The 25,156-nt window shown below is 42.6% G+C and overlaps 1 protein-coding gene across 1 annotated transcript; it reads left to right on the top strand.

Moving 5' to 3' along the window:
• Positions 1-1,040: 1,040 nt before the first annotated feature.
• On the top strand, positions 1,041-23,238 carry shisal2a (shisa like 2A). The gene is made up of 3 exons (XM_014123429.3): positions 1,041-1,585; positions 4,590-4,726; positions 22,304-23,238. Exons 1-3 carry the CDS (start codon positions 1,404-1,406, stop codon positions 22,495-22,497), a joined length of 513 nt encoding a protein of 170 aa, XP_013978904.1. The 5' UTR covers positions 1,041-1,403; the 3' UTR covers positions 22,498-23,238.
• The last annotated feature ends 1,918 nt before the right edge of the window (positions 23,239-25,156 follow it).

Below are 25,156 nucleotides of genomic sequence, written 5' to 3'. Positions count from 1 at the left end.
TAAAGTTAAGACGTCAGCTATGATATGGTCATTATTTGATCTGGCTAGCCTGCAAACGTAACGTTAGCTAGCCAACAAGCTAGCCAATACATTGTTTAGAAAGTTGCTTTTTGTCATGACTCCCGCCGAAGTCGGTCCCTCTCCTTGTTCGGGCGGCGTTCGGCGGTCGAAGTCACCGGTCTTCTAGCCATCGCCGCTCCACCTTTCATTTTCCATTTGTTTTGTCTTGTTTTCCCACACAACTGGTTTACATCCCCTCATTACTCTACGTGTATATTATCCTCTGTTCGCCCCATGTCCGTGTGTGGTATTGTTCGTTCGTTATGTGTGTAACGCTACAGGCTGGTTTTGTGCCGGGTATTGTTGTAACCCGTGGTTTTGTTATTTGCACCTATTTGTGTAATTTGTGCGCTATCGCTTTTTTCCTTAGGCCGGAGTGTTGTGAAGCAGTTGCGTCCGGCTGTTTTCCTCTGCCTGAATAAAGTGTGCCTGTTCACTCATCTCTGCTCTCCTGCACCTGACTTCCTTCGACCAGTTGCGCACACTCTGACACTTTTAGTTGCCTGGTGTGCTAGATTGATATATACTAAATCCATTTTTAAACAGATACACCAGTTATGCTATTTTGGACCACCAGGCTGCTGATGTCATGCAGCCTGTCATTTTTGTGTTTATACTTTTTCATAATTACAACGACAAATTTGATGTCGGACGACAATAGAATGTTCATGATGTCACTGTGAAAACTGTACACAGCCTTTAGTCTTGAAATCTTTGGTTGTTTAGTACACTACTGTACTCACTCTGTTTAGCACATAGCCCCACATGTGAATGCTTAAAGAGATGGGTGGGGCTATGGCTTAAGAGGGGGTTTTGTGCTTGATACTGTAGGCCTATCTTACTGTCAGAGAAACACAGGAGCACCATCAACATCCCACTAATCACACACCAAAGACATCCATGATAATATATGCTTTACATTGCAAACAGCAATTCAACTATTTCTGTTTCCAATAGAATGTAACCATTAACAAGCCAACCAGTGGGCAAAACTGACAATAAACTCATGCATCCTGGTGCACCGGACGTGGATACAAATTAGCACCAAGGACATCTATACTCCTTTAGGGAAGGCCAAATGAAGGCACTTCTGAACAGATGCACACGAGCGTGCGCGCACACACAGAGAGAGGTATAGTGTTTTCTTTGGAGATTGCGTTACAGTGGGGCGAGGAGTGAGAGAGAGGTGGGCTCAGTAATGGGGACTTACTTAAATACCTTGAAAGTCAACCAGCAAGACACAGAGCACTCAGCTGTTTGGATTGACAATAATATGGACGGATTGAAACTTCAATTGATCTAACAGATTGTATAGTTGGCGTGTCTGCGCGTTTGGGGTCAGCATGAGCGCGGACTGCACGAGCTACTACAACGCAGAGAAAGTGCTCGTAAACGAGTTCACGTGCCCTAAACCGGACAACGATGCCGGAGCTCTTTTCTGCTGTGGCTTCAATGACATGAAATACTGTTGTGATGACCCCAACAGTTTTTTCCCATACGAGTATGGATACATGTGGTGGTTGAGGTAAGAATAAGAATGTAACTATGCTAACGTATAGGGAATGCCTATAACACTTTGCACTGCACTCTTTCTTTTATACAGTGAATTTCTCTCTGGCAAGTCCCGAATGTGATAGGTGTAGTGGTGTATTGGTAAAAAGCAACTACAATGCTAGAAGCCATGCATCAATGGCTCCATCATGATCAACACATCACAGGAAGGTGCTTGTTGCATTATGTAAATATATAAGTGAAAATGAATGCTGTCAAGTCCCTACATTGACATACTTATATAAAACAAATCTAATGATGACGCAGCCAGTGGATTTAAGAATGAGAACACACTCATTTACAGCGACCGTTGCAGCATTGCAGTGGAGGAGAGGTGAAGACTACAATAAGCAAATTAGTAGGAGCTGTGGAAAATTAGATCCTCTTGATATTGTGAGGATCTAGATCTGAGTTTCTACAAAAATGCATTGAAATGTCAGAGAATAGCCTACCAAAGTGCTAAATTTGAAGGGAATTTTGTGTTTGGGTCTTTTTTTTAAATTTAATTTCAACTTGATGTCACAGATAGGTCTGCAAAATGCATTGACATATGAAATGAGTGTTCTAATTTAGCCAGTGATACAAAAGCTATTATATGAGTCATTCAGAAGCTGTCAGAAGGCACATTGTACTACTGTACTAAAAGGTCTTCTTCAAGATGTGAAGGTGATTGAGCCAGCTGTTGAGTCTGTCAGGCAGGTAGTCAACATGTATAAAAGCCACCTTAAAGCACCAATCTGCAGTTCAAACAATAAACAGTTGAGGGATGCAGGTTGAGAAACTCTAGACAGAGCCATGGATGCAAGGACTGACCGTCCATGAGATAAAAATTATAGTTTTAAGCATGTTTTGAAGCTAGAAAAGTGTTTGTTATCATTGACTTTGTTTACAAACATTGGAGTAAAACAAAAATCAATGGCTATACATATATCATTTATTTAACAGTCTAAAAATGAATGTAGCAACTGCGGATTGCCCCTTTTAATGCATTATTCAGTTATACAGGCTTTTTAACATTTCTATTGAGTCAGTCCTTCAAACCACCCAACATTATGAGAGGGGATTCCGTTTTCTCCAGCAAATACAGTAGTATCCTGTAGCGATATTGTGTGTGAGCAGTAGCTGTCTTACAATCTCTTTCATTCGCATGGTAACTAAAAGCCTGGCTATCCTGTAGTGTTTGTGATATTTTATAGTTGTAGTTCAATGTTTTTAATAAAAAGTCTCCTTGTGAGGCTCCCTATGAGGCTCCCTATGAGTGAGCTGCTTTAAGGCTCCCTGTGAGCTGCTTTAAGGCTCCCTGCGAGAATCATTGCGAGGTTCCCTGTGAGGCACCGTGCGAGGCTCCCTGTGAGCTGCTTTAAGGCTACTTACGAGGCTCCCTGTGAGGCTCCCTATGAGCTGCTTTAAGGCTCCCTGTGAGCTGCTTTAAGGCTACTTACTAGGCTCCCTGTGAGGCTCCCTATGAGCTGCTTAAAGGCAACCACCAATGGGGAAAGGTTCCTGTCATCAGCATCCCCTCTCCTTCTGATCTACTTCTATAAATAGATCAAAAGGGCAACCTGTGGAGAAAGAAAGTCATTTTTGAAAGGGCTTCTTGTTGACCTGTGGAGAAAGAAAGTCATCTTGACAGGGCTTCTTGTTGACCTGTGGAGAAAGAAAGTCATCTTGAAAGGGCTTCCTGAGGATCACACAGTGAATGACTGATCATAGACAGATCACATGAATAAGGGTTGCTGCTGTGAAAGAAGTGAAAGAAGTCCTTACAGAACTGAACAGAAAAGTTTATGATTTTAATCCCATGGCAGAGAGTGATGCAGGTGTTCATAAGTGTTCCTTTGATGCCTTGGTTAATAACAGGAAGTTGAAAATTATACATCAGGCTTAGGTTAGACTTTACTGTGTGTGTGTGTGTGTGTGTGTGTGTGTGTGTGTGTGTGTGTGTGTGTGTGTGTGTGTGTGTGTGTGTGTGTGTGTGATCCTAATGCCTTTTCAGAAAGCTGCTCTGTGTCGCTTTCAGACTCATTCATCATTATTGTTAAGTTGTGCACTGGCATCTTGTGTCAACAGTGATCTGTCTTCATAAACCACTATAGGCTCTTTCAGAATGCATATTAAATGCACTTGTAATTGATTGATAATATTCCACCTGACTAGGCACTGATACAGGATAACTATTCCCTCCACTCTTTTGTGCTTTAAGTTTTAGGTGAGACTTAATTGATTTGATTGATTTAACAGTCAATTAGTTTGATTGAAGTTGTTTTCTTAGGTGCTTTGCATTTTGGCAAAAAAAAAACAAAGAAAGCTCTAGTTTCTGATTGGGAATGAAACACCAGTCAGTCAAAGCAGAAATCAAAAGTAATGGCAAATAGTCTGGTATAATTTCAAATGAAAATACTTAGAGGCAGTGATTGTAGATATCCTAAAAGTTGTTTTTTCATCAAAGGACTTTTCTTCTCATTTCAGTGGAATGCATGTGTGAGCAATGCGTACAGTGGAAGAATTTCATTTGAATTTGATGATCTGTGCATTTCCTGAAGTTGAACGTTGTCAAAGTGGAAACTATGTTTTGCCTTTGATAACACTCAACAGTCTCTCAGCTACTGCTGCACAACTTCTAAAACGTATGATAACATTTTCAAACGTCAAAAGAAATGTTTATATCTTTGAAAGTGCATAGAAGAACTTAAATATCTCTTGTTTTCTTCCTCTCCTATTCTCTCTTTCATTTGTCTGCTGTACTTTATATTCCCTTTTCTCTTTCATTCGTTCCATGAAATTCTCTCTCTCGCTCTCGCTCTCTCTGTCTCGCTCCCTCCCTCTGTCTCTGTTGCTCTGTCGCTCTCTTGTCTTTCTCTCTCTCTCTCTCTCTCTCTCTCTCTCACTATCGCTCTCTCTCTCTCTCTCACTATTGCTCTCTCACTCACACTCCCTCTCTGTATTCCTCCCCTCTTCTCACCCACTCTGTCTGACAGTCTGGGAGCGCTGGTTGGCCTTTCCATAGCAGCTGTGGTCCTGCTAGCGTTCATCATCACTATCTGTGTCCTGTGCTATCTGTTCATCGCGACCAAACCCAGAGGCCTTGACAACGGACTGCCCCTCATAGCACCAGGTATGTCACCAACTGTATGACCCAATATTACAAGGCAAGGGTCGTATTCACTAACCTCTCTAGGGTATGTGGGACGAAATCGTCCCACCTAGTCAACAGCCAGTGGAATCGAGTGGCGCGATATTCAAAAACCTTAAAAATGCTATTACTTCAATTTCTCAAACATATGACTATTTTACACCATTTTAAAGACAAGACTCTCGTTAATCTAACCACATTGTCCGATTTCAAAAAGGCTTTACAACGAAAGCAAAACATTAGATTATGTCAGGAGAGTACCCAGCCAGAAATAATCACACACCCATTTTTCAAGCTAGCATATAATGTCACAAAAACCAAAACCACAGCTAAATGCAGCACTAACCTTTGATGATCTTCATCAGATGACACTCCTAGGACATTATGTTATACAATACATGCATGTTTTGTTCAATCAAGTTCATATTTATATCAAAAACCAGCTTTTTACATTAGCATGTGACGTTCAGAACTAGCAAACATACCGAAAACTTCCGGTGAATTTACTAAATTACTCACGATAAACGTTCACAAAAACATAACAATTATTTTAAGAATTATAGATACAGAACTCCTTTATGCAATCGCGGTGTCAGATTTTAAAATAGCTTTTCGGCAAAAGCAAATTTTGCAATATTCTGAGTAGATAGCTCGCCATCATGGGCTAGCTAATTTGACACCCACCAAGTTTGGCGTTCACTAAACTCAGAATTACTATAAGAAAAATTGGATTACCTTTGCTGTTCTTCGTCAGAATGCACTCCCAGGACTTCTACTTCATCCACAAATGTTGTTTTGGTTCAAAATAATCCATAGTTATGTTCAAATATCCTCTGTTTTGTTCTTGCGTTCAAGACACTATACGAACGGTGACGCGCGGACGCATGTCGTGACAAAAAAATTCAAAATATTCCATTACCGTACTTCGAAGCATGTCAAACGCTGTTTAAATCAATTTTTATGCGATTTTTCTCGTAAAATAACGATAATATTCCGACCGGGAGACGTCTTTATCGTTCAAAGACTGAAAATGTAAAATGGACTCTTCACGTGCACGCGCACACCCGTCTCATTGTTCTCAGATTGACCACTATCCAAATGCGCTACTGTTTTTCAACTTCCTGTACAGAATCTTCTCAGGTTTTGGCCTGCCATATGAGTTCTGCTATACTCACAGACACCATTCAAACAGTTTTAGAAACTGTAGGGTGTTTTCTATCCAAATCAAACAATTATATGCATATTCTAGTTTCTGGGCAGTAGTAATAACCAAATTAAATCGGGTACGTTTTTTATCCGGATGTGAAAATACTGCCCCCTACCCTAGAGAGGCTAAGCACCAAACGGAAGAAAACTAAAACAGAGAGGGACTACCTGTTTTCGTTTTCTGATAAAAAAACGCTTTGCTACGTTGTGCCCCAATGAATAGGACCCATGCCAAAAGAGCCTATAGAATCCAATATAGTATCATATGTTCACTTGATCGCTATAAAATATGATTTTATTTGAAGTGTGTTTATCCCACCCTCAAGGTGCTTTAATGCTACAGTATATAATGGAAACAGAAGGTATGAACAGAAGTAAAGCTCATCTCTATGGAAATCATTTTAATTTGACATGCCAGAAGGGCTTGGGGTATCTGTCTTCTGTGGTTCCAGTAGCACTCAGATTCAGATCGGAATGACTTCTGGTGTATAGGATGCAGTAAGATGCCCATTCCTTAGTACAGTAGCAACAAATAACATTGAAAACGGGGGCTGATTATGAATGCTCTAGCAAAGGGCTCCTACAGTGGCTCAATGACTTTCCACTTATCTGGAGGCCACACAGGCAGAATAACCTCCAAGCCTTAAAATCCATTATCATCCTAGATACCAAGGTTGTACTTAATATAAGTAGCCTTCTTACAATAAAAGTGCATTGTGAGAGAGAGAGTGAGAGAGTCCGTATAAAATGTGTGTGTGAGCAAATTAAGTGAGTGTGTGTGTGTGTAGAGTCCTGTGAGTGTGCGTAGAGATATAAAATACAAGGGTAAACTCAGATAGTCCGTGTAGCCATTTTGTTAGCTATTTAGCAATTTTATGGCTTGGGGATTGAAACTGTTCAGGAGACTGTTGGTGTCAGACTTGATGCACCGGTACCGCTTGCCTTGCGGAAACAGAGAGAATGGCGTGGGTGGCTGGAGTCTTTAACAAGTTTTGTCTGGTAGAGAGGCATTATAGGGCAGTTCACGGTTGGGTCTTCCCCTGTAATCTGTAATGGACTGTAGCCCCTGTCACATGCGGCAGGTGTCGGCACCTATGTAATATGATTCCACCTTTCCTATATTGTCCTTTTGCTCGTTTGATGACTCTGTGGAGGTCGTAGCAGGAATTTTTGTACTTGTCTGCGATACCCTGTGTGCGGTAACCCTGTCCTTTAGTTTAGCGACAATCTCTATGTTATTCCAGGGCTTTTGATTGGGGAAGCAGCGAACCTTCGCCGGTGACAGAGGTGGTTAGCTCGTTGATGTTATTGGGGGAGTCGCGGAACATATTTCAGTCACCGCTAGCAAAGCAGTCCTGCAGCATAATCTCTGATTCTGATGACCAATTCTCAACAGAGCAAGTCACTGGTACTTCCTGTTTGAGCTTCTGCTTTTAAAACAGGAAACAGGAGTACAGAGTCATGATCTGATTTGCCGAATGGGGGACGCAGGAGTAGGACTATGGCGGTCATGAAATTTTGTCACCCGGTGATTGTCAAGCAAATTACTGCCAGACTCACTGTAATTTACCGTTAATTAGCTTAAACACATTTAACATCTCCTGGCTTCCATGCATAGCCTACAAGCCACTGATTCAGACCTTTGGAACATCTACATTTTAAAAAGTCTAATAAATCCATTTAATATATAGCCTACACCATCACAATAAATTGCACAATAGACAGGTGCTTTGTGTTGTAGACTACAGGAAAAGGAAGACCGAGCACGCCCCCATTCTCGTGGACGGGGCTGTAGTGGAGCAGGTTGAGAGCTTCAAGTTCCTTGGTGTCCACATTGCCAACAAACTAACATGGTCCAAGCTACAGGTCGGCCGATTAATCGGCATGGTTAATTAGGGCCTATTTCAAGTTTTCATAACAATCGGTAATCAGCCTTTTTGGACGCCGATTATGGCCGAATACATTGCGTTCCACGAGGTAACTGCATGGCAGGCTGACCACCTGTTATGCGAGTGCAGTGTCAAAAGGACCTTGTGGCTGCAAGGAGCCAAGGTAAGTTGCTAGCTAGCATTAAACTTATTATTTTTTAAATGTATTTATTTATTTCACCTTTTATTTAACCAGGTAGGCCAGTTGAGAACAAGTTCTCATTTACAACTGTGACCTGGCCAAGATAAAGCAAAGCTGTGCAACAAAAACAATGACACAGAGTTACACATGGGATAAACAAACGTACAGTCAATAACACAATAGAAAAAATAATAATAATCTGTACACAGTGTGTGCAAATGAAGTAAGGAGGTAAGGCAATAAATAGGCCAATGGTGGCGAAATAATTACAATTTAGCAATTTACACTGGAGTGATATATGTGCAAATGAGGATGTGCAAGTAGAAATGCTGATGTGCAAAAGAGCAGAAAAACAAATATGGGGATGAGGTAGGTAGTTGGTTGGATGGGCTATTTATAGATGGGCTGTGTACAGCTGCAGCGATCGGTAAGCTGCTCTGACAGCTGACACTTAAAGTTATTGAGGGAGATATAAGTCTCCAACTTCAGGGATTTTTGCAATTCGTTCCAGTCATTGGCAGCAGAGAACTGGAAGTAAAGGCGGCCAAAAGAGGTGTTGTCTTTGAGGATGACCAGTGAATTATACCTGCTGGAGCACGTGCTATGGGTGGGTGTTGCTATGGTGACCAGTGAGCTGAGATAAGGCGGAGCTATACCTAGCAAAGACTTATAGATTACCTGGAGCCAGTGGGTTTGGCGACAAATATGTAGCGAGGACCAGCCAACGGGAGCATACAGGTCGCAGTGGTGGGTAGTATATTATAGAATAACTGTCTTCAAAGTAATGACTCGGGACGTCAGGTTTGAGATGAAAGCTTCTTCTAGTAATATTACTTGTTCACGTTACATTTAACAACTTTAGATTCTATAAAACAATAAAATGAAGTTGCTAGCGAAAGGTCATGATAATCACTTGTCACTTGTACATAACTGGCCCGTTCTCTCTCTACCTCCTGTCGCAAGGCATTCTGGAACTTGCAGTCAAAAGCGTAATTCAATACTAACCAATACAACAAAGTATGTATGTAGTTCTCTCAATCTCTAACACACAAATTCTAATACAATTACATATGTAAATAACTGAAAAGAAAATATCTTTAGATACAGCTCAATGAATTAACTTAAACATTAACTCTGTAACCCATTAAAGTTACAACATCCTCCCCCCGATGAACAACTGTGTTCATCTAAATCTCTAGGCAGTATATCAACTGAATAGGTCTCTTCAACAAAGTCCCTGAAGCAGTACGAACTGAACATGACCAAACTAGGCCATCTCGGCCTGTTTCTCAATCTTTCCTAGTTTCCAGGTTTGTCTGGGTGTGTTATCTTCTCCAATGAGTACATCACCTTCTCATGGTGGTACAGTATCAGTATTTCTGAGTATCTGTACTTGTTGGGCAGAACCCATGGGTGCTGCTCTCTGAATGTGAAGTTGGACTGTTGCAGTCTTCCTCCTACACTGAGTAGTTCGTGTTCGTCCAAGAACGGTTTCAGTTCTCTGATTTTACAGTCATTGTTTAGGCTTTTTCCTGCCTTCAGTAGTTTGATCTCCTGTGCAAAACTCTGTTGTTGTGTTACCTTAATCCAGTACTTTTCTGCATCGATCAGTTCGTCAGCAGTCAGTTCACCTTGCATCTTTATGTTTGTACGAGCATTGGCTATGAATCTCTTTATCCAGGCGGTGACTCTGAACACTCTTTTCAGTTTGCTGTACCTTTCAAGCTCCAACACAGGTTCAGTGATGTCTGTGCTGTTTGCTGCGAGTTGTACAGTAACCTGGTAACTGGACTTGAGTTCTGTATTTACCTCTTCTGGAACCTTGTTATCATCAGTCTCCTCGGACTGATTGGGTGATGTCAGAATTCTGGGTCCATTCCACCATAGCTCGCTCTGTGTCAAGTTTCGAACAGTTTATCCTCTTGTAGGGAGGTCGGCTGGATTAGTTTTCCCTTCAAAATGTGACCATGCCTGGATTGGTCAAGGACTGGATCTCCGTCACTCTGTTTGCGACAAACTGTTTCCATTTCTGAGCTGAGCTGCAAATCCAATGCAGCACGCTCATTGGGTCTGTCCACATTTTGATCTGTTTTTCTTCCATTTTCAGTGTGTTCATCAGGTTGTTTGCTAGTCTCGCTCCAATCACAGCTCCGATGAGCTCCAGGCGTGGCAGCGTCATTTTCTTGAATGGGGCTACCCTGGACTTGGATGCGACTAGACCTGTTGTTTCCCGGTCTTGTGATTCACCTTGCAAGTAAGCTACTGCACTGTAAGCCCTTTCACTTGCATCACAGAACACGTGTAGTTTCAGGGTGTGGCTGTTCTGTGGCCGCATGTCTGTTCTGTACCACCTTGGTATGGTGAGCTGGTGTAACTGGGGTAGTTCTGAACACCACTATTGCCATTCTCGTGTCAGATCAAGTGGTAATTCTTCGTCCCAGCTGAGTCCCCTCTCCCACATTTCCTGGAACATGCACTTGATCCTGATGGTGAAGGGGGTCAGGAAACCAAGAGGGTCGAAGATGCATGCAGACGACTGCAGAACACTTCTCTTTGTGTTTTCCCTTTGCTTTAGAATGCTCAGTAGCGGCCTGAGGTCAAACACAAAGTCATCTGTTTCCGGTCTCCAAACTAAACCTAAAACCTTCAGCACTACTCCTTGTGTTTCTAGTGTCAACGGGTGGTCAGTTGTCGTACTCTCCTCCCATTTTGTTTTCAATTCAGGAGAGTTGATCATTCACTTGCAGAGCTCCATGCCTGCAATTGACAGCATTCGCTTTGCAGTTGTTGTCACAAGGTAAGCCTCTTCAACATTGCGTGAACTTGCAATGAAGTCATCTACATAGAGTGACTCTCTCAGTATCTCTACAACTTCTGGTTGTTCTGTTTCATATTGTTTCAGGTGCTTCCTGATTGTAGCTGCCAGCAAGAATGGACTTGGGGAAGCTCCAAATACCACTCTTTTCATCCTCAGCACACGCAGCTCCTCTTCATTTTCTCCCCTTGGTGGGCCTGTGAGCCATAGAAATCTCATGGCGTCTCTGTCTCTCTCTGCTAGGGATATCTGCAGGAAAGCCTTCTTGATGTCTGCCATGAATGCGATCTCATGTAGTCTGAACTTTATCAGAACGCTGAGCAGATCCGGATTCAGGTTCGGTCCTGAGTAGACAGTCATTGAGGGATGGACAGCCATCTTCATGGGACGAGGCATCAAACACCACTCTCAGTTTTGTCGTTACCTTATCTCTCGGAGTACGACACGGTGAGGTAAGTAGTATTTTACGTTGTCTGCGCTTGATGCGTTGTCCTTGGGCACGTCCTCTGCCATATCCTGTTGTAAGTAGTCCTCTACTTCATTGTATCTGCTGTACAACGCCACATCCTTCTTCAGTCTTTTCTTCAGACCTTCAAACCGTTTCTTGGCAATTCTATAGTTGTCTTGGAGTTCTGGCATTTCTCATTTCCATGGCAACTCCACGTGGTATCGCCCATCTTTGAAGGTGGTTGTTTCCTCTAACCCCTGTAGAGCCTCATTTTTCTCTGGGTTCTGTGTTTTCTCGCTTATAATACCCAGAGACTCAAGCTCACAGAATGCATGCAGTTGTTTGGAGACTAGTGTGTCTTCATCAAGTGGGATGAACATGCAGGTTGCCTCGGCGACACTTGACATGGACACGGGTCCCTGCACCGACCATCCAAAGGTGCTCTCTAAAGCAACCAGCATCTCCGTCAGTCGCTCCACTCTGCCTGATACTATCTGCCAGTAGTAGTCTGCTCCTATCAGGACAGAGAGTTCAGGATCATTGTCATCTCCTGGAAGGTCTGTGAGCTGCAGTCCCTTTCTATTGAGCTCATGTTGAATCTGTTCACCAGGAACCTTCATCACAGCTGTGCACACTTGTGGGGTTTCAATTGCCTCTGTCTCTATTCTCTGGTGTTTGTCCCAGACATTCTCCAAGATGACTTTCACTGTGTTGCGTTGGGGCGTTGCTGGAGCAGAGGAGCCAAACGTGTGAAGAGTGAGTGCCTCTTGTCTGATTACTGGTAGCTTCAAGCCCTTCACAAGGTTTTCATGTATGAAGCTTCTCTGACTGCCTCCATCTAGTAAGCAACGAGCTATCTTCCTGCCCGATGGGCCTTCTACCCATGCCTTTGCCGTTTGTAGCAACACAGTGTTCTGTCCATCTGGTTTCATCTTCACAGAATGGGGAATAACTGAGGAAACAACAGCATCTGCAGAAACAGCAGGGGGTTGCACCTCACTCCTCTTACCAGTACACACAGCAATGTGATGTCTGCTTCCACATGTTGCACATGACACATCTTTGACTTTACAGAATTTTGCTATGTGTTTCTGTCCTAAACATACAAAGCATCTTCCCATTTTCTTTAGTTTCTCTTTGCGTGTAGCAATATTGTGGTCAGGGCAGTTTTCTGATTTCTGGTCTGCACTGTCACAGAATAGACAGTTTTGTTCCTTCTGGCTGGCTGTATACAGTGCCGCAGCAGATGGCATTTTGGGTCTTTTTGTTTTCATTTCATTGGAGGAGCATGACTTGTTCCATGGTTTGCTCTCTTTCTGTTGGTTGCATGATCTTGTCATTTGTAGCGCTCTCTCCCTGTTCTGAACCTCCGTCTGTAGGAAACTGATGATCACAGCCACTTTCCATTCATCATCTACTCCCCTCTGACGACTATAGTCAAGAACTATGTCCCCTGGAATCATCTGCAGTAAGATTGAGCATAGTAGGCTTCCATAGGTTTCTGACACTACATCCAGTGATTCCAAGCTTCTAATCTGAATTTCACATTCATCATATAGCTGCCTCAATGCATTTAGGTCAGAGGATTTTTTCACAGGAGTGAGATTCAGCAGCTTTGACATGTAAGCACTAATCACAATATCTTTCCTTCCAAATCTTCTCTTGAGCAGAGTGATTGCATCATCATAGTTACTGTCTGTTAACATCAGTCCTGCTACTGCCTTTGCAGCTGGTCCAGTGAGATATGTTTTCAGATAGGTAAACTTCTCTTCATTACACAGTGAATCATTGTTGTGAATAACGGTCTCATACTGGCTCCAAAACTCCTGCCACATAGTGACATCTCCATAGAATTTCTCAATAATCAACTTTGGTAGCCTTACTGATTGTCTCTGTGATCTGTTTCAGTTAGCGTCACTCACCCGTGCTGGTAGTGGATTGAGGTCCTGTTTTTTCTTTATCACTCGTTGTGCACGGCTCTTCAGCATGATAGCGCACTCTTTGTAATCCTCCGTGCATGCAATCTCCACCTCCAATCCGTCCAATGGCGTTAACTGTTCAATTCCACGATCAAGTTCAAACAAGCTGTCCTCCTTAGCTGATAGCAATTCCAACAATGTACTCAAGTGATCGGTATCCGATTTTGACTGGGTTATTTCCACGTCAATCTGATTCAAAATCCGTGTTGTGGCACCTCGAATGGTACCCCGCTTTTGTCTCATTCTTTCTGCTTCATGCCGACGTTCCTCCTCAGCCATTTCAGCCGCTTCATCCCTACAATATTCGTCGTAGCTCATACTTGTCCCGGGTTTCGGCACCAAAATATAGAATAACTATCTTTAAAGTAATGACTTGGGACGTCGGGTTTGAGATGAAAGCTTCTTTTAGTAATAATACTTGTTCACGTTACATTTAACAACTTTAGATTCTATAAAACAATAAAATGAAGTTGCTAGCGAAAGGTCATGATAATCACTTGTCACTTGTACATAACTGGCGCGTTCTCTCTCTACCTCCTGTCGCAAGGCATTCTGGAACTTGCAGTCAAAAGCGTAATTCAATACTAACCAAAACAACAAAGTATGTATGTAGTTCTCTCAATCGCCAACACACAAATTCTAATACAATTACATATGTAAATAACTGTAAAGAAAATATCTTTAGATACAGCTCAATGAATTACCTTAAACATTAACTCTGTAACCCATTAAAGTTACAACATATATGGGGCTGTGGTGACAAAACGGATGGCACTGTGATAGACTGCATCCAATTTGCTGGGTAGAGTGTTGGAGGCTAATTTGTAAATGACATCGCCGAAGTCAAGGGTCGGTAGGATAGTCAGTTTTACGAGGGTAAATTTGGCAGCATGAGTGAAGGAGGCTTTGTTGTGAAATAGGAAGCCGATTCTAGATTTAACTTTGGATTGGAGATGCTTAATGTGAGTCTGGAAGGAGAGTTTACAGTCTAGCCAGACACCTAGGTATTTACAGAAAAAAAGCATAACAATTATTTTAAGAATTATAGATACAGAACTCCTCTATGCACTCGATATGTCCGATTTTAAAATAGCTTTTCGGTGAAAGCACATTTTGCAATATTCTGAGTAGATAGCCCGGCATCACAGGGCTAGCTATTTAGACACCCAGCAAGTTTAGCACTCACCAAAGTCAGATTTACTATAAGAAAAATGTTATTACCTTTGGTGTTCTTCGTCAGAATGCACTCCCAGGACTTCTACTTCAATAACAAATGTTGGTTTGGTTCAAAATAATCCATCGTTATATCCAAACAGCGGCGTTTTGTTCGTGCGTTCAAGACACTATCCGAAAGGGTAAATAAGGGTGACGAGCATGGCGCAATTCGTGACCAAAAATTTCTAAATATTCCATTACCGTACTTCGAAGCATGTCAACCGCTGTTTAAAATCATTTTTTTATGCAATTTTTCTCATAAAAAAGCGATAATATTCTGACCGGGAATCTGCGTTTAGGTAACAGACGAAAGAAAATAAAGCATGGGGTCGACTCGTGCACGCGCCTAAGCCCATAGTACTCTGATCGGCCACTTGCCAAAAGCGATAATGTGTTTCAGCCAGAGGCTGCCTCGATATCGTTCAGCTTTTTCCCAGGCTCTGAGAGCCTATGGGAGCCGTAGGAAGTGTCACGTTAGAGCAAAGATCCTCAGTCTTCAATAAAAAGAGCCAAGATGAAACACAACTTGTCAGACAGGCCACTTCCTGCATGGAATCTTCTCAGGTTTTGGCCTGCCATTTGAGTTCTGTTATACTCACAGACACCATTCAAACAGTTTTAGAAACTTTAGGGTGTTTTCTATCCAAAGCCAATAATTATATGCATATTCTAGTTACTGGGCAGGAGTAGTAACCAGATTAAATCGGGTACGTTTTTTATCCGGCCGTGTCAATACTGCCCCCTAGCCCTAACAGGTTAACTAGCTTTTCCTGCGTTGCATACAATCAATGCGGTGCCTGTTAATTTATCATCAAATCACAGCCTACTTCAACTTCGCCAAACGGGTGATGATTTAACAAAAGATCATTCACGAAAAAAGCACAATCGTTTCACAAATGTACCGACCCATAAACATCAATGCCTTTCTTAAAATCAATACACAGATGTATATTTTTTTAAACCTGCATATTTAGTTAAAAGAAATTCATGTTAGCAAGCAATATTAACTAGGGAAATTGTGTCACTTCGCTTGCGTTCAGTGCAAGCAGAGTCAGGGTATATGCAACAGTTTGGGCCGTCTGGCTCGTTGCGAACTGTGTGAAGACCATAATTAATTTGCCAGAATTGAACACAATTATGACATAACATTGAAGGTTGTGCAATGTAACAGCAATATTTAGACTTAGGGTTTCCACCCGTTCGATAAAATACGGAGCGGTTCTGTATTTTACTGAAAGAATAAACATTTTGTTTTCGAAATGATAGTTTCCGGATTTGACCATATTAATGACCAAAGGCTCGTATTTCTGTGTTTATTATATTATAATTAAGTCTATGATTAGCGGTGGTAGGCAGCAGCCGGCTGGTAAGTATTCATTCAAACAGCACTTTACTGCATTTTGCCAGCAGCTCTTAGCAATGCTTGAAGCACAGCGCTGTTTATGACTTCAAGCCTATCAACTCCCGAGATTAGGCTGGCAATACTAAAGTGCCTATAAGAACATCCAATAGTCAAAGGTATATGAAATACAAATGGTATAGAGAGAAATAGTCGACGTGTCATAATTCCTATAATAACTACAACCTAAAACTTCTTAACTGAGAATATCGAAGAACTGAGAATATTGAACCACCAGCTTTCATATGTTCTCATGTTCTGAGCAAGGAACTTAAACGTTAGCTTTTTTACATGGCACATATTGCACTTTTACTTTCTTCTCTAACACTGGGTTTTTGCATTATTTAAACCAAATTGAACATGTTTCATTATTTATTTGAGACTTAATAGATTTTATTTATGTATTATATTAAGTTAAAATAAAAGTTATAATTCAGTATTGTTGTAATTGTCATATAAAAATCGTCCGATTAATCAGTATCGGCTTTTTTTGGTCCTCCAATAAACGGTATCGGTGTTGAAAAATCATAATCGGTCAACCTCTAGTCCAAGCACACCAAGACAGTCGTGAAGAGGGCACTACAAAACCTATCCCCCCTCAGGAGACTGAAAAGATTTGGCATGAGTCCTCAGATCCACAAGAGTTCTACAGCTGCACCATCGAGAGCATCCTGACTGCTTGCATCACAGCTTGGTATGGCAACTGCTCGGCCTCCGGGCGCAAGGCACTACAGAGGTAGCGTGTACGGCCCAGTACATCACTGGGGCCAAGCTTCCTGCCATCCAGGACCTTTATACCAGGCGGTGTCAGAGGAAGGCCCTAAAAATGGTCAAAGACTCCAGCCACCCTAGTCATAGACTGTTCTCTCTGCTACCGCATGGCAAGCGGTACCGGAGCACCAAGTCTAGGTCCAAGAGGCTTCTAAACAGCTTCTACCCCCAAGCCATAATACTCCTGAACATCTAATCAAATGGCTACCCAGACTATTTGCATTGCCTACCCCCTCTTTTACGCCGCTGCTACTCTCTGTTATTATCTGTGCTTAGTCACTTTAATAACTCTACTTAAATGTACATATTACCTCAATTACCTCGACACCGGTGCCCCCCCACATTGACTCTGTACCGGTACCCCTTGTATATAGTCTCGCTTTTGTTATTTTACTGCTGCTCTTTAATTACTTGTTCCTTTTATTTCTTATTCGTATTCATATTTTTTAAACTGCATTGTTTGTTAGGGGCTTGTAAGTAAGCATTTCACTGTATTTGGCGCATGTGACTAATAAAATGTGATTTGATTTGATATGTGGTAGTGGAGTAGGGGCCTGAGGGCACAGACTTAGTGTGTTGTGAATGTTTTTAAAATTGTATAACTGCCTTTACTTTGCTGGACCTCAGGAAGAGTAGCTACTGCCTTGGCAGCAGCTAATGGGGATCCATAATAATTACAAATATAAATGTCAGCGTGATTAGAGGGACAATAGAGTGCTGAGTACCAAGTTTGGTAGGCTACTAATGACCATCAGCAGCATCAGAACTTGGAGAAGCCTAATTATCATGACTAAACGGTCATGTGGAATTTGACTGCTGTCATGACTCGTAACCAGTGGTGGAAAAATAACCCAATTGTCATACTTGACTAAAAGTAAAGATACCTAAATAGAAAATGGCTCAAGTAAAAGGGAAAGTCATCCAGTAAAATACTATTTGAGTAAAAGTCTAAAAGTATTTGGTTTTAAATATACATATCAAAAGTAAATGTAATTGCTAAAATATACTTAAGTATCAAAAGTAAAAGTATAAAAAAATTCAAATTCCTTATATTAAGCAAACCTGACGGCACCATTTTCTTGTTTTTGTTATTTACGGATAGCCAGAGGCACACTCCAACACTCAGACATCTTTACAAACTAAGCATTTGTGTTTAGTGAGTCCACAAGATCAAAGGCAGTAGGGATGACCAGGAATTTCTCTTGATAAGTGAGTGATTTTGACAATTTTCCTGTCCTGCTAAGCATTCAAAATGTAACGAGTACTTTGGGTGTCAAGGAAAATCTATGGAGTAAAAAGTACATTATTTTCTTTAGGAATGGAGAGAAGTAAAAGTTGTCAAAAATATAAATTGTAAAGCAGAGAGACCCCCAAAAACTACTTAAGTAGTTCTTGAAAATATTTTTACTTAAGTACTTTACACCACTGCTCGTAACCACCAGTGTGGCGGTAATACGGTCACCTTAACAGCCCTACACGGGAGGGCCTTGTATGCTTGCTTGTGGGTAGAGTAACAGTGGTTTAGGACTTTATCGACCCTACTGGCGAAGGAGACGTGTTGATGGAAGTTGGGCATTACGTGTCTTAATGGCGTGGAATTAACATCACCGGCAACAAGGAAATCACCCTCTGGGTGCAAATTTACCTGCTTGTTTATAGCCTCGTACACTTTTTTAAGTGCCAGGTGGAATGTGTACAACAGTCACAATAACAGCTGAAAACTCCCTCGAGAGGTAGAAGCGTCGGCATTTGACCATCAGTTGAACAATGGTTCTAGACTTCCACTGCGCTCGATTAAGCACAACATTTGTTGTTGATGAAGAGGTAAACCCCTCCCCTCTCGATTTCCCTGACTGGATAGCCATGGAGGAAGCCTGCAGGAAGCCAGAAAGCGTCTGTTAATAGAAAAGTTCACAGTTAATTTCTTCTCACACCTGCTGCGATAATTGTCTGTTTGTGTGTGCGTTTCTGTGCGCTTGCGCATGCGTGTGTGCGTGGTTGCCTCCAACCCACGCCTGTACCTTCCTTCACCCTGGAGGTACATGGTCTCCCAACACTCTGCCTGAGTTACTTAACGAGTCTAAAGCCCATGTTACGCTGGCAAGACCTGGGGAGGCTCCTTCTAATCCTTCTCTTATTCGAAAATATTTGGTCCTGAACATGCCTTGAAAAATTCAAATGCACATTTTTGACATTTTATAGCCTTCAATTTGTGCAGCACATTCGAAACATGACCCTGTGTGAAGCGTACATTCTAATTTGTTTTTATTTCTCACGTGTTTGTATTTTATCTTATATTCTTACCTTTGATATACTGCATTGTTGGGAAAGACCTTGCTAGTAAGCATTTCACTGTACTGTTTACACCTGCTGTATCCTGTGCACGTGACAAATAAACTCCGATTTTTTATATGCATAAACTGAACTGGGTGAATACTTTTTCAAACTGTGTGTGTGTGTGTGTATATTTGTGAGTGTCTGTTTGTGTTCCAGCCAGGCCAGAGCAATAACAAAATATACCCACTGCTGCCAAGCTGAGAAAAACAATGAATGCTGCGTAGCCCTTGAAATTTGATGGGGAACCAGAAGAAAACACAGCCAATCCACAGTGGAGTGTACTACTGATGTTAATCCTCTGCGATCAGTTTCAAAGTGGGGGATGAAACTGAGCTGATGTTGAAAGGGACGGCTGTCTGCTCGTAATTGTAATGTAGATTCATGCAGCATTCAGAGTGTGTCACGTCCTGACCATAGAAAGCTTTTATTTTCTATGGTAGAGTAGATCAGGGCGTGACGGTGGTTTTCTAGTTTAGTTTTTCTATGTTGTTATGTTCTAGTTTTGTATTTCTATGTTGGTTTGGGATGATCTCAAATTATTGGCAGCTGGTCCTCGTTGTCTTTAATTGGAGATCTTACTTAAGTAGGTGTTTTTTCCACCTGGGTTTGTGGGAGATTGGTTTTGAGTTAGTGTATGTTTCTACTCTGCGTCACGGTTTGTTGTTTTTGTTCGTTCAGTTTATTGTGTATGTATTGCATAGTTTCACAGTGAAAATAAAATGTGGAACGACACACACGCTGCACGTTGGTCCGCTCCTTCCTACGACAACCGTGACAGAATCTCCCACCACAAAAGGACCAAGCAGCGTGGTCAGGAGACATGGACCTGTGAGGACACTCTGGATGGCAAGGGATCCTGGACGTGGGAGGAAACCGAGGCTAGATGGCATCGCCTCCCATGGGAACAGGTGGAGGCAGCAAGAGCAGAGCAGCAACGAGATGAGGAACTAGCATGGCAACGACGGAAGCACGAGAGGCAGGGGGGCACACGGGGAGATTGGCAGAGTCAGGGTGGAGACCTGAGCCAACTCCCCGTGCTTACCGTGGGGAGCGAGTGACAGCAAGCACTGTGTTATGCGGTGATGCGCACTGTGTCGCCAGTGCGCATTCACAGCCCGGTGCGATCTGTGCCCGCACCCCGCATTTGCCGAGCTAGGTTGAGCATTCAGCCAGGAAGGGTGGTGCCAGCTCAGCGCTCCTGGTCTCCAGTTCGCCTTCTCGGTCCAGGATATCCTGCGCCGGCGCTGCGCACTGTGTCGCCAGTGCGTATTCACAGCCCAGCTCGTCTTGTGCCAACGCCCCGCGTTTTCCGGGCGAAAGTAAGCATCCAGCCAGGATGGGATGTGCCAGCTCTACGCTCGAGACCTCCAGTGCGCCTCCACGGCCCAGTATATCCTGTGCCTGCCCCACTTACCCGGCCTCCAGTGAGTCTATTCAGCCTGGTACGCCCTGTGCCTGCTCCTCGCACTTGCCCTGAGGTGCGTGTCACCAGTCTCCACCACCTGTGCCAGCCCCACGCATCAGGCCTCCAGAGCGCCTGCCCAGTCCGGGGTGTCCTGTTCCTGCTTCCCGCACTCACCCTGAGGTGCGTGTTACTAGTCTGGCGCCACCTGTGCCAGCCCCACGCATCAGGCCTCCAGTGCACATTCCCAGTCCAGAGCTTCCGGCGACAGTTCCCAGTCCAGAGCTTCCGGCGACAGTTCCCAGTCCAGAGCTTCCGGCGACAGTTCCCAGTCCAGAGCTACCGGCGACAGTTCCCAGTCCAGAGCTTCCGGCGATGTTTTGCAGTCCGGAACCTCCTGAGAGGGCCCGCGGTCCAGAGTCCCCACCGGCGGTCCAGAGTCCCCAGCGGCGGTCCGCAGTCCAGAACCTCCGGTGATGATCCACGGTCCGGTGACACAAAAGCGGAGGGATCAGCGGGCTGAGCGGGGGTTATGCCCCAAACTGGAGCAGCCTCCTCTGCTGGAGGATCCGCGGGATGAGAAGGTTCTGCATACTGCACCAGAGCCGAAATAGACATTTGTCACCCTCCCAAACTCTCCCTTTGTTTTAGTTTATTTTTTTTGTGTGTTGGTGCGTTCGGAGTCCGCACCTTTGGGGAGGGGGGGGGGGGGTACTGTCACGTCCTGACCATAGAAAGCTGTTATTTTCTATGGTAGGTAGGTCAGGGCGTGACAGGGGGGTTTTCTAGTTTAGTTTTTCTGTGTTATGTTCTAGTTTTGTATTTCAATTTTGGGTTGGGTTTGTTTGGGATGCTCTCCAATTAGAGGCAGCTGGTCCTCGTTGTCTCTAATTGGAGATCATACTTAAGTAGGTGTTTTTTCCACCTGGGTTTGTGGGAGATTGGTTTTGGTTTTGAGTTAGTGTATGTTTCTACTCTGCGTCACAGTTTGTTGTTTTTGTTCGTTCAGTTTATTGTGTATGTATTGCATAGTTTCACAATGAAAATAAAATGTGGAACGACACACATGCTGCACTTTGGTCCGCTCCTTCCTACGACAACCATGACAGAGTGCCTTTCGTTAATTACACAACTCTACTCTCAAAATGAAAGCGTCATTAACCAAAAAGAAAATGTAGTTCTGAAAATCAAAAAGGGTTATTTGAGATTAAATTCTGTAGCATTCTCAAAGTAAGGACTCAGGGTAGTCATTTCCATATGAAAGTCTCTCTCTCTCGAACACTCACTCTCAATATGCACAGTTTGACCAGTCGCGCAACGTAAACCAATAACTCCCATTGTGATTGCCTTTGTCTGATTAGTAAAGTGAACAGAATCCATTGGCTAACTGGCTACAGAGATCATGGAGTTTGAGGTTTTTATAGTGAAAAGAAAGCCCATAGAATTAGAATTGAATTAGATGTTGGACAAGCCTGTAGGAGTTGATTATTTTCACTCTGTGTAATCAGTTCATGTGAATGTGAAAGTAGACGGATTCATTTTACAAGATGTCCCTAATAAGAATAGCGAAAGATAGATTTTTTTCCTATGACATGTCAAATATATTTTTAGACAGTCCCTATTTAGGATTCCTCCTTGTCCTTTCCACTTGATATATGTAAGGATTTCAGTTAGCTATCCAATTGTATGCTTTCCAGATGGCTACTCAGAAACCATATTTTTTATGAATAAGAAGCTACTGGTTCTGGAGTATAAGGAAAATAACTAACACTCAATATCAGTCAGTAGATATTTATATCATTTTAGAGCGGGGACCCATAGAGAGAAAAGCTCTCCATCTCATAGTAATGTATTGCATGATTCTTCATCAGACACAAAATACAAAATTGAACTAATGTGAAAACATTGTATTTTCAGGTGCTGAACCCAGTCCACGAGAGGGGCCGAGTCGGAGTCACCCCAGTAGCGCCCCTACGGGTCCCCAAGGGTTTAAGAAGCACTTCCTGAGTGGTAAACTGGACTGTGACAACCAGCCTCCAGATCCAGACCGCCTCTTCCAGAAGTGCTTCGTGGCCACCGTCACCACCATCAATGTGGAGGGGTCCTCATAGACAGGCCTAGGACTCTCAAACAAGTATAGACTGGGAGGAGAGGAGGATGGCTATGTAAGAGGAGGAGAAGATAGAAACATTAAACCAGACTGACACTGCATCTACTACCAGGACTTTCTTTCTCTCTCTTTTTCTCTCTCTTTTTGTCCCCTCTTTAAAGGTCCAGTGCAGCCTTTTATATCTCAATATCAAATTATTTATGGGTAATAATTAAGTATCTTACTGTGACTGTTTTCAATTAAAATGGCCCAAAATATGCTAAAATATCTTCTTAGCAAAGAGCAATTTCTCAAGCAAGAATTTGCTAGGACTGTCTAGGAGTTGCCTGAGTGGAGAGGGGAACACTGAAAATTAGCTGTCATTGGCAGAGAGGTTTGGAACTCTCTTTCTTATTGGCTGTTAACTAATTTACCGCCTGGTGATGTCACCAGGCAGGCCAAAACATTTCAGGCGGTCTTTTCAAACAGCTCTTACAGTTAAAGGGCATTATCATAATTTCCACAATTTCACAGTATTACTCCAATCTCAAAGTGTGGAAATATATATAAGATACAGGAAAAGGGACTGCACTGGGCCTTTAACTCTCTCCCTCCCACTCTCTGTCGGTAATAAATTGTGGCTGTCCTACTGTCGTTCTGTTGCAGCTCTGGTGAAGCTATAGGGGAAGGGTAAAGGAAGAGAGGGGAGGGTAAAGGAAGAGAGAGGAGGGTAAAGGAAGAGAGGGGAGGGTGAAGGTGAGTAGGTGAAGGTGAGTAGGGGAGGGTGAAGGTGAGTAGGGGAGGGAGGGTGAAGGTGAGTAGGGAGGCTAAAGTTGGGGAGGGGAGGGTAAAGGTGGGAGGGGAGGGTTAAGGAAGTGAGGGGTGGGTAAAAGAAGGGAGGGGAGGGTGATGGGAGGGGAGGGCAAAAGTTGGGAGGGAAGGGAGGGGATGGTAAAGGAAGGAAGGGGGGGATAATGAAAGGGAGGGAGGATAAAGGAAGGGAGGGGGGTAAAGGAAGGTTAGATTAGATTTAGATCAAAACAAATCTCCTCGCATGATGACATTTGAAACTTGATTTGCCTGGAAGCTAAAAAATCTAATCTGTATTTGTATAATCCAAGAAGTCAGCACTGTACCTCCAAGACACTTCATTATAGACCATGAGATTGGTTAATTTGACAGCTTTCTGGTGCATATCATGAGTATGAACTGTTCTGTCTAAATGATGCAATATGAGTCATCATTGTTTCATGGGCCTATATGTCTCTGTGTGGGTTGACACAAACATATTGAAATTCAAACATGCTATGACTAACTTTGCGTTGTGGTAATGTCATAACATCATGCCTGTAAAACATTTTTAATCCACAAAACACAGGGAAAAGCACATTGAAAAATCATTCCCCCTGCCCAAAAATACTATACCATACTATGAAACAAAGATAAATTATATAAAGAATGATAGTAAAAAGCTTTGGGGCACCTTAAATTAAATTTTGGGGGAAAAAGCCAACGTGGCTCCATCATTTATTGAATCAGATGGCTCATGCATCACAAAGCCCACTGATATTGCAAATTACTTTTTCATTGGCAAGATAAGTAAACTTAGAGATTACATGCCAGCAACAAATGCTGACACTACATATCCAAGTATATCGGACCAAATTATGAAAGACAAGAATTGTACTTTTGAATTCTGTAAAGTCAGTGTGGAAGAGGTGAAAAAAAATATTGTTGACTATCAACAATGACAAGCCACTGGGGTCTGACAATCTGGATGAAAAATGACTGAGGATAATAGCAGACGATATTGCCACTCCTATTTGCCATATCTTCAATTTAAGCCTACTAGAAAGTGTGTGACCTCAGGCCTGGAGGGAAGCTAAAGATATTCCGCTACCCAAGAATAGTAAAGCCCCCTTTACTGGCTCAAATATCCGACCAATCAGCGTCTTACCAACCCTTAGTAAACTTCTGGAAAAAATGGTGTTTGACCAGATACAATGCTATTTCACAGTAAACAAATTGACAACAGACTTTCAGCACGCTTATAAGGATGGAAACTCAACAAGCACAGCACTTTCACAAATGACTGATGATTGGCTGAGAAAAATTGATGATAAAATGATTGTGGGAGCTGTCTTGTTAGACTTCAATGCAGCTTTTGATATTATCGATCATAGTCTGCTGCGAGAAAAACGTTTGTGTTATGGCTTTACACCCCCTGCTATAATGTGGATGAAGAATTGCTTATCTAACAGAACACTCATAGTCTGCGGCTGGAAAAACGTATGTGTTATGGCTTTACACCCCCTGCTATAATGTGGATAAAGAGTTACTTATCTAACAGAACACAGAGGGTGTTATTTAATGGAAGCCTCTCAAACATAATCCAGGTAGAATCAGAAATTCCCCAGGGTAGATGTTTAGGGCCCCTTGCTTTTTTCAATTTTTACTAACGACATGCCACTGAGTAAAGCCAGAGTGTCTATGTATGCGGATGACTCAACACTATACACGTCAGCTACTTTTTATTTATTTTTATTTTATTTAACATTTATTTAACTAGGCAAGTCAGTTAAGAACAAATTCTTATTTACAATGATGGCCTATCAAAAGGCAAAAGGCCTCCTGTCAGGACGGGAGCTGGGATTAAAAATTAAAAATTAAAAAATATAGGA

The sequence above is a fragment of the Salmo salar genome, chromosome 10, assembly GCF_965601325.2.
Source record: "Salmo salar chromosome 10, fSalSal1, whole genome shotgun sequence".
Classification (NCBI taxonomy): domain Eukaryota; kingdom Metazoa; phylum Chordata; class Actinopteri; order Salmoniformes; family Salmonidae; genus Salmo; species Salmo salar.
Note: the sequence above shows the minus strand (reverse complement) of the source record. Positions and strands in the feature narration are given on the sequence as shown.